Genomic DNA, 15,001 nt, shown 5'->3' with positions numbered 1-15,001 from the left:
GCAATTTTCAGACTGACTCACTGCCGTTCCCGTTAGACAGATAGCGTGAGAAGTAGCACATCGGCGATCAAACAAATGGTACACCGATAAGTTATTATAATGTTCTCGTTTCACTAGTCGAGAAGTGACAACGTTGCATCTATCGATCTTGAAGGGTAGCGTGTATGAGTTGCATGTACTGAGTGTGTTGATTTGTAGGGTTCTCAAATATGAAGCTATATTGTGGGCCTAATTTTTCTATACCACGTAAGGCTTAACTTTTTTCAGGGGCTTTCAATAGAAACCTTCAATCAATTTGTTGATACAATATAGGTCGTTGTTTTAATTTGATTATAGTGGATAGATGAAGTATGAAGATGCACGAAACAGCTTGACGACACTTCTGATTGCGATTTCAACAGGTAGCAGTGCCAATGCAGACAGTTTTATAACTGGTGTGGAGATATTGACCACTTTATCAGGACGTTAATAGTCATATAAAGCCGCGTGAAAGAGTTATAAAATTCATTCAAGCGATGAATGTAAAGTGCAGCGGGACAAGCAAACATGCACTGGCTCCACACAGAGACGAGGTACAGGCGTTCAGAAATAGACTTCCGTGTATGAAGGTACTGTGTCATGATGTAAAGCTTGTATAGGCCTCAAAACTCCCACCAAACACGCTATAAATTAGCTTTTACCAGCACAACAGCAGGTCTACAATCGCTTGAGTGAACTGAGGAAGTTCGTTTTTTGATATATTGGCGATGCAGTATAAACCATGTGGATACTGCTCAAGCATTGTAGTGTTTGCTTAATGCCTCGCTGTATACGGCAGTTATATCCTTCAGTAAACAATAAAATATTTATGAGTGCCCGTGGCCGTTTACCATTACGAGATTTTATGATCGCGATGTACTCCGTATCTCTTTGCCTACGGGTTGACGTATCACCCTCAGCCTGTTGGAATTTCCGCACTGTTATCGACAATTATATACTCATCATGCGCGGATTGATCTACCATTCTGAAGTGACATAAATATACAGTAGCTTACTTAAAGTATATATGCGACAGACTAATAATAGTGTTCGAGAGAGTAAACATTGTTTATAGTATGTGACGAGCTTGCTGATACAAGATGCCTCGGCTGAGGAAAAATTATAGCCATGTGCAATATAATAACAGAAGTAATACATATCCACAATGTAAATTTAGCAATGGCCAAACAGTTCGAAAAGAGAAAGCGACAAATATAGAAAATATTAGGGAGGCGACGTGCGCGCTATTACTCTACTTATAACCGACTATTTTGGTGATTCCACCTGCAATCCTACATGCATGCCCTAATATAGATGTTGGGAGCAGTTTTGACAATGTATATTTCATATACCTATACGTAGCTCGTAGTGTTTACTCTATAGCTAAAGCTTCCTTGCAGACATCACTCTATTCGACAAAACCTCCTGGTAACTGCTTTCTAGGAAATCATTTTCTTCAAAGGCCAATCGCTGCGAAATGACCCCTTAGCAACGATAAGACCACCCGTCTAACGTAGCGTGTATTTATTAGTAGGGCAAGTTTTTGCAACTTTTGCAACTTTTTTACAGCTTTCGACAGCTTCCTAGATACTCAGAATCTATGTACTATGACGTTTTAAGCTGTTTGGAGGGATTTTATGGTGCAACTTTTTGCAACTTTCCTCTATTTTCCATGTTAATTTTTATTGCAACTTTTATCAAATATTGCGTACTAATGTAAAGGAGTGATTTAAAAACATGTTATAAACTATTTCTAGTATGGTTCTATTCTCTTTGATTTGTTTAACAAAGAGCTATATGATGGGTTAGCTGCATATCACTGTAATCTATGACACTATGGCTTGCCAGCAAGAAGTTCAACTACCCCTGCCTAGCACGACCGTGCCCGAACAATATGTAAATAGATCACTTTATTATTTCTGTCGTTTAAATTTGAAATAGTTTTCAATTTCACGAACGCCCAGTCGAGACCGCCGAAAATTACATATTCACTGGTTCACCGTTTTCAGGCTATTGATTTTGTTAAAGTCGCCAAGAGTGAGTTTTTCTGTACTGCCTTGGGTCAAGTTTCCAGACCTTGAGGTTTGGGGTGTGTTATTTGACTTGTTTTAGGGGAGGGGGTTATCGCTATACGGTTTGACTTTTGGGGGGAAATTATTCTCGCATTGCATAATTTTCTTGCTATGTGCTGGCAAAAATGTAATTTTGACGGTTTCGTCAGAACGTTAAATGACAAAGTAACAAATTTGACAGCTCTGCAGGAACTAGGTTATACAACGGAACCTTTCGAGTATCTCACACCCTAATAATTCAACAAAAATTATAAATGCATCATTTGTTGAAATTAAATGCAACTTTCTCGCGATTTTAGTGCAACAAAAACTTGCCTTACTTATTACGTATAAATAACAACTTACAAGCGATAGGCCTACTAGACCGGCGCTTGACTCAAATTTCGGAATCGCGTAATCAGGGGTCGGTAGCCTTTCGCATGCAACGTGCTAATATGCCGAAAAAGTCAAAATATTACCAACTGGTGTGCCAAACATTTTCAATTATGTCAAATTTAGCGTTTCAAGCATGGAATCCCACCAACCTTTTATCTGCAGCTAGCAACGGCTTCGGTTACGCCAGTGATTCTTAAGTATTGGTCGCAAAGGGTATAAATTGCGGTCGCTACCGCACCAGACCTAACGCTTAATGTACGTAATATTTGCAATTTTGCATATTTTAAGTTTAGTCACGCAATGATCGATCTTCTGTCGTTGTTTTGGTCGTTTCCAAGTCTACTGTGTTTGGTACGGTACCATAGCCAATAAGTGACAGGCCCATCAAAGCTGTTACGATGGTGTGGCTTAATGATGAAAAACTTGCCCCTCCCCTGTATGCTGTATCAGTCAAGTCGATTTGATGTTTGATGTCATTAAGGTTGTTCTGACACTAGATTTGATTGTCTGTAAAGCTCCAAAGATCGCATTAACCCTTTTGAAGGGGGGGGGGCATATTTTGCAGAATTGACCATCACTTTTCAAATTCATACCGTGACCTCACCGTGACTTAAATATGGTCTGTTGCAGTTTAAAAGTGGGCGGAGTATAGCCCTCTACCGTTTCCGCCATCGATCGACACCCAATGACATGTCTAAATTTTTTTTATAAGACTGGATAAACAAAATTTTTATCTCAAAAATCTCTCTCTCTTTCTCATTTTCCAAGGCTGGCCCCCAGGATGGCGTCAGAGAGTCAAAAATGATGCTTCAGTGCGTAGCCACCGTTGCCAGGTTTCGAACAAGCCGTCAACCATGGCCGTAAACCTCGCGGCTCTCCCGATATGGAAAAATCAAAAATACATGAAAAATTCACATATGGGCGTGGTCAGTGAGTGGTCATAATGGTCAAGTTCCAGATAAATACCGAATCGGACCCCTGCCGTCCAGTTTATTGCATGAAACAACGAAGAATACTATCTCTTGTCATATCCAACCATTTTCAGGCATTGTAAGCCAGTTTATGACTCATATTTCGGCTTAAAATTGTACTTGAACTTGACCATGTTCTTGAAAATCATCGAAGCGTGACCAAAATTAACAAACCCCCTCAGAAACCTCCCCAAAACAAGGTTTGATGTTCGAAACGATTAAAAGTTGCACAGAATACTGTACAAGTTGACTGCTGATGTTCTGGCAGAATTTTCGACAAAATTTCCGATCCGGAAAATATCTGGAAATTTCAGGTGATAACCAATTTTTTCGGGTTTTCGTGATTTTCTTTTTCGTTGCGAACAAAAATTGTTGAGTAAGGTATCAAATGAATCGGAAAAATCTCAGCTTTCCAAAAAACCAAGTACCCGATGCCTACGACGTGTCAGCACGAAGAAATCGTTCACAGAGGCATGCCATATCAGATATGATACACCCCCATCAAAAGGGTTAAAGCGGTAAAGGTTGTCGTTGCTCCATAGATATTGTTATCGCTTACACCAGTGGTTCCCAACCTTTTTCGACCCATCGCCCCCTTTTCAAGCTCAACACCGATCATCGCCCCCCAAATTTTGTGTACCGAAAATTGGGCATACAAACTGAAATCACCGGCACTAAAAAATAAATAAAAAAAAGTCAACTTTTCGGCTCGATGTCGAATTTGACAATTTTGCAACTAAATTTTCCGTGGGTTGGCTATAAAAAAAAGGTCAGCCGTTTTGACGCGTCATCGCCCCCCTATCGCCCCCTTCGCTATTTTCGCCCCCTGTCGCCCCCTTTGTCCATTTTCGCCCCCTATCGCCCCTTCGTCATTTTCGCCCCCCTAGACCGCCAAATCGCCCCCTGGGGGCGGTATCGCCCACGTTGGGAACCACTGGCTTACACGTATCAGACGAAACTAAAAGAATATTTCCCTTCGCGAGGTGAATACGATTCCAAATTCGCATTTCGATACGGAGCTCATTATATTCCTCTGCGTGTCTCGTTTGATACATGCGGCTCAAGACAGACAGTCAGACAGACAGACAGACGGACAGACATTTATTGATTTGTCAAACAAGAATTTGACTGGAGGTGACGATATGACCTTTAAAGGCCTTGTTACTCATCACCTCCATGACAGTGAAGTAATCGAGTGTATTAATTGTAAAGTAATATAACAGTAGACGGTAGCCATGGTAACATATGAAAACAATATATAGATATATAATATATAAATTAACTGCGGGCCCTGGATTATTATTCGGCGCCGGTCATTTCGGCGCCAGGAAATTAGACATGTCAGTGTCGAACGTTTTGGCTAACATGCAGCGGTTATTTTATTTCAAGGTTTTGTCGTCGACAATCATGTTGACAGCGCACACAGTACACGCAGTCACTTGGTCGCATGTTGCCCGAAACGTGTCTGGGTGGCGTCTCCAAGCGTGGAAATGTCCAGCGCCGAAATGCCGGTTCATATAAGAGTCGCGCTCCCACAGGTTGCACAATACAAACTTCTAGACTAAAGCATCCAAATAGTTTCATAAAATATTATGTTGCCATTCTTTCATAATTGCTAATACGGTTGGACTTAGGGTTGCATTTAAAACAAATGGTTGTTTAAAACAATTTGTTCAGGGATATCTAGATATCCCTGACTTTGTTTAAAACGTTTTTAAACAGTGTTTTAAACAAAGGCCTTTAAAAAAAATGGATTTTTTTTTCAAGTTGTAAAATCATGCCATAATTGCGTAAATACTTTCCAAAAAGCATGTTGTATTAGCCTACGGACAATTACCACCCGATCTAGCCGACGTATACGATATGGGATGGTTGGAACCCTCAAAATAGTCGGTTCAAACGCTAAGTACGTAAATATCACGTCAAAGGAGCTATATTTACCCTATATTTTCAATTGCCATTGTCAATCCACTATGAGGGCCTTGTTTTAAACATGTTTGTTTTAAATTGATTTTTGTTTTCAATGTAACCCTAGTTGGACTCCTTTCTGTACATCATGCATAAAAAAAAATTATATATACGTATATTTTCGGAAGATTCCCACGTTATAATAGTGAAATCATACCCGAATAAATCGCGTCGAGCGCGGAAAAAATTCAAGATATATAAAATCTGCCCCATTTTATGTTGATTTGAGAAATAATTTTGAGCGGCACGCGTGCTGGAGGTTGCCGACCCCTGACTTATGGGAAGCTCTTTCACTGGCACGTGGTAATTTGTCAACCGATGTATGCGCAGTGCGCACTGTACCGTCGGTAGGTCTTATGAAAACAAACGATTGACACTCTACTTATTAAATGTGTCTTACTATGTCACGTTTTCTCAACAGCCATGTACTGATGTAGAAATTTCATATGCTTCAAGCCAACAATGCAGTAGCATCAGGGCCGCACTGCAAACAGTAGCAGTCGTGAGCGAATCCATTTTGAATGGACGAGGACAGACAAAGCGATATAGCTCCTCTGACATCGCCTCCAACGGAAGAAAATTCACCTGTGACGCGACAACCGAGCGCTCAATACGAGTCTCGCGACGCGGGATTCACCACAAACATACAGATAAATAGAAGCGTCAGGAACTCTATTCAGATTCCGAGGCAATGGTCGTCTGGATTATGTGACAATTTGTCAATATCAAATTTATGTAAGTATATAGGTGTATGCGACAACTAGCCATCATGCATGCATATTAAGCAAACTATCACGCCAGCTATTGCAGATTTCTTTCAGGTTATTCTGTTTGCTGTCACTCATGGCATAGCGCATTGCTGGGATATCGACTTGGAGAATCGTATTTCTACGGGTGTTGCTTTCCTTGCATATCAAACGTGGTAATCAGATCCTACGTTCGCGCAAAGCACAATATTGATGTTAGTATTATATAGAATGACGTTAAATATAATGATAAAACACGTGAAGTTATGATTTATAACTTTCAGGGGACTCTATGCAACGACCTCCTGATTTGTACCTGCTGTAATCCGTGTAGCAACCTCCAAATTGAAAGAGAGCTTGAACGTCAAGACTACAATCGAAGGGATTTCTGAGAGCCTTCGGAACGTTCTGCTTGTTGTTTCGTTCAAGACAGATAAGAAACTCAAAACATATATCGTGCAATGATATTTGTTAAATGATGATGCCGATTGATGCTGCTATTTTTAAGTTGACAACTCAATCATATATCGGTTCAACATATCACAAGAGCATTGGTGTACACAGCCAGACGTAAGCATGGATCAGAAAATTGCCTCCACCGTAGGTAGATATATTATATATTTATATTAGAGACGAGAGTCGGCTAGTGGGTTGGCGTTAGAGCACCTATTCTCTTTTCACCTCGCGGTACCCTCTGAAAGGTATAAAATGGTTTGTGGAGGCCTAGCACTTCGAGTACTGTAAGTGCAAGATTTGAGAAGCCAAGGTCTATAAAAACGGTCATCAACGTACACCATATCCCTGTTATACCCCGGATTCTGGAGGCACCGGTGTAATTCACGGCAGTAGCACGTTCAGGAGTGACGGTGGTTTGTCTGGGCTCCTGCGTCGCTGTTCGTACAGCGTAGGCTATTTACACAAAAGCTCGGACAAAGGTCCGCTAAATGACGAACAGAAGGGAAGCGAATAGAAAAGAGCAAGGAAAATATGTCTAAAAGACAGCCGATGAGATTAAGATCGAACATTGTTACAACATGGCCATTATCTTGAGGTGGATATTAGATTTAAAGACACCGTACTCTCAATAGCCACCTATATCTTCATTGCATCGCATTGTGTCTCGCGTGTCGCTTTGTACATTATGTGTCTTGAGCGGATGAAAATAATAGAACCGGCAATCATACCGATTACATTATTATCTCAAATGTTACTGGAGGTCCATTTATTGTTATCTGTTGAAGGCAACCCCCTACCTCAGCACCACGATTCGTCGATATAGGTAACCATCGAATTCGAGAAACGCACTCTCTATTAGCCAATGCAGTGTGTCAACTAGGGCTGCATTTAAAACAAACATGTCTTAAACAGTGTTTTAAACAAAGGCCTTTAAAAAAAATTATTTTTTTCAAGTCGTAAAATTATGCCATAATTGTGTGAATACTTTCCAAAAAACATGTTGTATGAGCCTACGGACAATTACCACCCGATTTAGCTCACGTATATCGAAATGGGATGGTAGGAACCCTCAGAATAGTCGGTACAACAGTTTTAGTACAGATATTTCGCCAAAGGAGCCATATTCACCGTATATTTTCAATTGTCAATGTCAATCGATTATGACGTCACAATAGAATATTCGTGACGTCGTGGCCTACAAAATTTAAAAACGTGTTTTAAATTAGGGTCTCGTTTTAAACATGTTTGTTTTTAATTAATTTTTGTTTTGAATGCAACCCATACTGGTAACGCACCTCAAAGGCTTGAACGCATCACAGGAGGAACCGTATAGTTCACAAGTGATCAACGATCGATTACAATATCGAAGATAAGTTCGGAGATCTGCGCCCGTCTTGTTGCTAGCAGGGCATAGTATGGTATGGTATGGAACGAAATTTCGGTATGGAATACGGAAATGCGCAAGTATGGTATGGTATGGAAATTTCCCAAGTATTTCATGTATTTGTTTTTCTATACTCCCATACTTTGACAGTTTTGACACAACCATGACAATGATCCTACATAAAACGAATGATATTCGACCGGTGTCGTGATACAACTTGCATTTCGCTTATCGTAACTTCCACTCCGTAAACTACCAAGGAAGTTTTAAAATCGTAGACTCCAGAATGCAGCTACCAGTTACATGAATATTTATATCAATGTGTGGAACTCGGAAATAATTTTCTGCGCTTTGGTCGGATGATCATCACGCAATATCTATTTTACGTAACCATCATTATCATTCAAACATATGCAGCTTGTTTTGGAGCGACGTGGCGATATGCCGGCCGCCAACATCAATTTTAACTTCATGAAATCTGGTAATCTATGATAAAAGAATGGACACCCTGCTGTTGGCTAATGAAGCTAATATGTGATGAGTGTTTGACCCACAGATTGGCGAGGAAATTGGACACTTGATCCGCTGTCGCAAAATGATTGTAGCGATGTAAAATTATAAGCTAAAGCCAATATATATTATAATGATGTGGTTTCCAACCAGTGGGGAATTTAGGGGTTTCTGGTTGGGAATAGACACACTAGAAAAAAATTCTTTACATTGTTAACCTCGTTTCTTAAATGCCTCTATGAAATGCTGATCGCATCTCTAGTATTTCCTAACTTATTTGCAATTTAGCAATTCGTATTATCAGTTCCGTTAATCAGCGAGAATCGTCTGGACACTGGACAGCGAGCGGTGCGTAATCTTTCGCATAGGTTGTTATTCATTTGTATGCGGAATGGTGTGATTGAAATCTCCTGGTACGTTATAATAAGAGCTCATATGTATATGGATATGTAGTCACGGGGATCGCGGACTCGCTAATTGATAGCATAGCCGGACTCGTTACAGATTTATTGACATATTTATTTATTCTGGAGTTAGAGTAGGGCAGGGGTGGGAAAACTTTTGGGATCGCGGGCCGCATTCAACATCGGAATCAATTCGCGGGCCGCACTACGTAAAATTGGGATTGAATAGTATACTCATATTGAAATGAACCCGAATATTTTCGGCTGACACTCGTCAGGGGTAATCGTCAGCAACTAGTACAGAATTGGAATTAACATTGTATATCAACAACCGTATCACAAAATATGAGATCACCAGCATGAAATTTCGAATGAGATAGCGTTCAATGCACTATTCCCAGGTGGTATACGAACTCCTTCTGTTGACAGAGTTCCGGCTGGTGTATTTCGATAAAAGTCGAATCAAGGCATACAAATGGAAGTGTACACGGCCCTCCCAATAACGCGAAATCTGTCGTCTCAATCACTATTCGCGCAAATCGGATTATTCATGCTGGTGACCTCATATTTTGTGATACGATCGTTGATATACAATGTTCTTTCCAATTCTTACTAGTTGCTGACGAGCGTCAGCCGAAAATATTCGGGTTCATTTCAATATGAACTTGAATATACTATTCAATTGTATATTGTAGTTCTGTACCTCCAAGAAGCTCTTCAAAAATTGGGATTTTAAACCAAAACGCAGTATTGGTATTTGATTATATAGTGAGCAATGTTCCCTCTAATTTTTCACGAGTCTGCGCAAATACGCCAACTCACTGCGCGGGCCATTGGACAACAGTGCGCAACCAGGCCCCCCTATAGGGTGATAAACCGAACAGACCCCCTCAGGCTACGTACTTTTCAGCGATACCGATAGTCGGCGTTCCGGCTAAACGCGCCACGCGCGAAAATTTTCTATAATTCATTAACAAATCGGTCAAGTTCATCGGGAGTTGCATATATTGCTATCAATTTTAATCCTGTCTCTGCTCACGTAATCACATTTACAGGTAAAGCTGATCGAGTGAGATGTGTTGGAAAAGGTAGGACCCCTAAATATAATTAAACATCTTCGGGCGTACCCGTTGGTATAATGACTTCCTCACATCATGCTATTTCGTGACCTTCTATCTGCTATGGCAAAAGATATTGAAATCTGGACATAAGTCACTTTGATTCCACTGCGACGATATGGTGACATACTATGGATTACTAGAAGACAGACATAAACGCACGAGAACGCACTTGAAATCAATACATGCGATCGATGTAGGCCTATCGCGTTAAAACAGTGATGTGACGTCATAATACCGGTAATGCACTCATTACTAGGGCTGGGCAAAATCGAGTACCTGAGTGATTCGATTCTGAATCACGCAATATGCTTCGAGTCGAGTCGAGTAATCGAGTATCACTTGTTATGACGTCATAACAGAATGTAATACGTCAACGTTCAAATGTGTACCGCTTATGCCAACACAAAGAATATAATGCCTCTTATCCATATCATAAATGATACTTTGGTATTTTTTCGACCACACCGAATTCATTCCACTTGATGACAACGTTGTGGAATAGTCATGACTTCGTAAATTTGCTACGTCCAGTATCATTCGTACTACTATATGTTTCGTATGCTACGATACCGCCAATCAAGGTTTCAAGGCTACAGTGAAAATTAGTATCGAAACTATAATTCTCGTTGATAAATTAACTTTCAGTGGCGAGAAGCGTATAATTTCAGTACTCGAAAAATCGTCTTTTATTACTCGACTCGAATCATTAAAAATAATACTCGATTCAGATTCGAGTACTCGAATCATTTTGCCCAGCCCTACTCATTACTATCAAGACATACAGTCAGATATAATGATACGAATATTCAAGTCTGATTGAAGCAAGAACAAGATCAGCGTATGACCTTATCGACAGAAGATACCCGTTCAAACGAATCGAAAAAAAATCACAAATGTGTGCTGCTGAGAAGCTGATCTAATGCAACGCCCTACAGTGCATATAGTTGCTGCATTTCCCGATCAACGTTTGCAAAGGGATGGATTTTTTTCAAGCATATTGGTGCTTTTACTTGCATATTCTGCATATTATCCTATATCACCATACGTGATCAGATTCGCCTGATTGAAGTGATGACTTCGAAAATTCGCGGCATGTAATTGTACAGTAAATCTAACACAATGTTCATGCCACGCGGAGAAGACTATCCGTTAGTTTCTCGCAGTTAACTTCGAGCTAGTCCATTGTTGTTTATAACTTTGTTAAACCATGTTCTTCCGCCATTCCCACAAAGGATTACGCAATTAATATGATATCAGTATCGCTCACGCGTGCGATACCATAGTAAAAGAAAAATCTCTTTCGTGAGTCGCACACGATTGCAAATTCTCATTGCTTCGCGGAGCGCAATATTTGCCTTTTTGGGATGCACTTGTAGGCCTACCTCGGTTTCATACTTCAGCGATAGCACTATTTACCCCTGGCAATGTTCCATCTCATTTTTCTCGAGTCCGAGCGCCTGCGCGGTGCCTTGGACAAGAGTGCGCAACGATTAAATAAAGTCATCACTTCGGATTTTTTGTGCGCAGCCTAGATTTTCTGTGCGCAGAGACCGTTTCAGCACTGCGCATTTGCGCCCGTGCGCAGCTTAGAGGGAACATTGGTCATAACCATGTTAGCTTCAAACACGCTTCTTTCATGTGTAGAGGAAATATAAATACCATAATTATACGCATACAGAGAACGAATCGACCTAAGACACGCGCGAATCGTTTTTTATAAGCACATCACTGAAATAATTTCGAGCGTCTACAAAACAACGCGTTTGAAGGCGTGCATCGAACTATGGAATAACCGCTATTCGCAATCGGACAAGTCACAACAATATAAGGAATGTTTTCCAACCGTCTACCACAGAGCAGACGTGAATGGACTACCGAAAAGGTATCAAGCGATTATCTTCCGACTACAAACCGGACATTGTGGACTACAAGCACATCTATTCAAATTGGGAATAGCAGATTCAGCCAATTGCTCAACGTGCCGCCAAGAAGACAGTGTCGCCCATTATTTATTGACGTGTCGAAATTATAGACACCAGAGAATAGTTCTCGAGGACACGTGTCGGAGGAAGAATATCGCTCCCACCGTAACAAACGTTTTGACTGACACGCATATTTTTTCATAGGTCGTGGAATTCGTTCTCGCAACAAAGCCATATATTTGAGTTGATATTTTGTAATGTGATACCCACCCCTAGATGATAAATGACATTTTGGATATGGCGAACAAAACCACTTGCGTTATAATCGCCAATCAAATAATAATCAACAACAACTGAAATAATTAAAACTGGAGTGGCCAATCTGAAATCACGCTCGTGATCTGAATTATGTAAACCTCGCTGAGGATTTCTGTGATGTTTAGCAGTTGAAACCTTTCAAACTGCGTGGGCCTTGAGACCGGGCTGTCGCGCCAGAAAGTAAAACATAAAAAATAATATAGGAAGTATTTATTTTGGAACAGTTGTTCTCAAACTTTTTAAGACACGCCCTGCCCCCTTACGATGGTGAAAGATTTCGCCCCCCTTCTCATCGCCATATCACAAAACGCAAACAGGAAGCTAGCAAACCTAACGGATAGTTGATGGCATGGAAGGTTACGACTGTGGATGAGAGATTATTAAATATGAAATTCAGACTAAATACGGAGCAATAACTACGAACTGGATGTAAATCGCGTTGAGCGCGAAAAAAATCAGTTGAGCTCAGCTTCGCGCCCCCTTCAGGTGATTTCACGCCCTCAAGGGGGGCGCCCCCAGTTTGAGAACCACTGCTTTAGAATTATCATTTTAGAATATACTAAGAAACAGTTAAATCAAGTCCCTGCAATAATTCGATTTTAGTACGCAATTTATCGCGTATTTATCGCGGAGAACGCACAGAACGGTGTTGCGGGCCGCATGCGGCCCGCGGGCCGTGGTTTGCCCACCCCTGTAGAAGGGTATAGCAGGTGAAAGTGTAGCTTATGACGGCTTATATCTACCATACGCATAAGTTCGTCAACACCAGGAAGTTTATCCGCCGTATGCATTATTTGGTATCATTGTATCATTGGTGCACCGGGGCTGTTTAAATGGATAATTTCATTCTAAATAATTAGAATATAAACGCCGAAACTTTCCGCTCATCAAAAATAGAATATCGCTTGAGAGGTTGGGCAAGTTGCGAAAGTATGGAAAAGCATCAAGTATGGAATGGAAAAAGGTTGCTATGGTACGGAAAATTGTGATGTACGGTATGGAACGATTGGGACGGGTATGGAGTGTGGAAATTTCCCATTCCATTCCATACCATACCATGCCCTGGTTGCCAGTAACTAATTAATCAATGTAAACATGGATTGCGAGGCGCTCTTCACTAGAAGATATCCACCTCAGCACAATCGTACGCTGTAGAAGAACAAAATGTACGCAGGCTCTGCAATTGTTAATTTTAATATTTTTACTTGACCAGTTTCAATTTTATCACAATGGCACGCAGCACCTATGAGCAGGGCATGGTATGGTATGGAAGTATGGTATGGAACGAAATTTCGGTATGGAATATGGAAAAGTGCAGTATGGTATATGGAAGTGTTGGGATCAAGTCACTACCTTCGAGTCACGAGTCATTTCGAGTCATTGCGCATTTTAACTCGAGTCAAGTCAAGTCAATCAATTTTCAAAGGTGACTCGAGTCAAGTCAAATCACTCGATTTTTGGAGGTGACTCGAGTCAAGTCGAGTCAAGTCAAGTCAAGTCACGAGTCAAGTCACAATTCAAGTCAAGTTGCCTTTTCGAAGTATGAGGCATGATAAAGTCATTGCATTTTGCTAGCTGTCTAAATTACAGATTGAGTGGTCATTGATTTTGAACCGATGAACGAATATAGAGTTAAATATACACGTAAGAAAGCGCTCTATCGCTCACATGTACGTAGAACAGCTAAACCTCAGTTTATAGTTACCAGTCAAGATAGAGAATAGATACGAATTGATAAGATGCAATACATTACGCACTTACAAATCGATACGATACAATTCGAGCCTGCGCTATGGTTGAGGACTATATAAACCAGGGCCGGGCAACAAACGGCCCGCGGGTTATACCCACTGAGCTATATACCAGCACTTCGCGAACAATCCGATCATATGCAAGATACAGTTATTTTGATCGACAACGATTGCCTGATGACTTGAAATTGACTCATGGATTTTGCTCCGAGTCACGAGTCAATCCACATTTCTGATAGGTCGAGTCAAGTCAATCGAGTCAAGTCATTTTAGCAAAGTGACTCGAGTCAAGTCAGGTCATACAAAAAGGTGACTCGAGTCATCCCAACCCTGGTATATGGTATGGAAATTTCTCAAGTATTTCCATACTTTGACAGTTTTTCCAGAATCATGACAATGATCTTACTATCAAATTGCGATTCAAGACTCATACACCCCGGTCGACATCTATAGATATTTGGAGACAACAAAGTTGCGCAACGAGCATATGAAGTAAAATAATAATAATAATAATAATTCCTATATAAATATCATAAAAGCAAATGATATTCGACCGCTGTCGCGTTACAACTAGGGTTGAGACTTCGGGATCAAATTTGAAATCCCGGGATCGGGATTTCCCGGGATTTTCGCTTCTCAATCCCGGGACAACATTTAGTCCTTGGCATATTGAATTGACGCAAAACATAAGAGCATCAAGAGTATCATCGTTTAGACCAGGGGTCTCAAACTCAAATTTGCTCACGGGCCAATTTCGTAGTTTCTGAGGTAGCGCCGGGCCGCAGCATCAAATAGCGGAATGATATTTATTACCAAGTACCGGTAAGCGTTATTTGACGGACCTTGCAGACTGGCATTCCATACACATTGTGAAAATGTGATTCACTATTGTATTATTCACGTTTGCCACGAAAACGTCATATTTTCAAATATTTTAGAAAAAATATTGCTGTGCTTGGCACAATTTGTCTAAATAAGGAGTTAT

The 15,001-nt window shown here is 40.7% G+C and overlaps 1 protein-coding gene across 1 annotated transcript; it reads left to right on the top strand.

Annotated features, from left to right (window-relative positions):
- The first annotated feature begins 4,364 nt into the window (after positions 1-4,364).
- Positions 4,365-6,709, top strand: LOC145439641 (cornifelin homolog B-like). The gene is made up of 3 exons (XM_080317155.1): positions 4,365-6,139; positions 6,226-6,365; positions 6,435-6,709. Exons 1-3 carry the CDS (start codon positions 5,926-5,928, stop codon positions 6,540-6,542), a joined length of 462 nt encoding a protein of 153 aa, XP_080173281.1. The 5' UTR covers positions 4,365-5,925; the 3' UTR covers positions 6,543-6,709.
- Positions 6,710-15,001: the final 8,292 nt, after the last annotated feature.

Source organism: Botryllus schlosseri, chromosome 5 (genome assembly GCF_051294905.1).
Source record: "Botryllus schlosseri isolate E-star chromosome 5, Bs_hap1, whole genome shotgun sequence".
Classification (NCBI taxonomy): domain Eukaryota; kingdom Metazoa; phylum Chordata; class Ascidiacea; order Stolidobranchia; family Styelidae; genus Botryllus; species Botryllus schlosseri.
Note: the sequence above shows the minus strand (reverse complement) of the source record. Positions and strands in the feature narration are given on the sequence as shown.

Coding starts and splice junctions, on each gene's coding strand:
- LOC145439641 (XM_080317155.1), top strand. CDS start 5,926: ATGGACGAGGACAGACAAAGCGATATAGCTCCTCTGACATCGCCTCCA. Junction 6,140..6,225: donor TTTGTCAATATCAAATTTAT/GTAAGTATATAG, acceptor GATTTCTTTCAG/GTTATTCTGTTTGCTGTCAC. Junction 6,366..6,434: donor GCGCAAAGCACAATATTGAT/GTTAGTATTATA, acceptor TATAACTTTCAG/GGGACTCTATGCAACGACCT.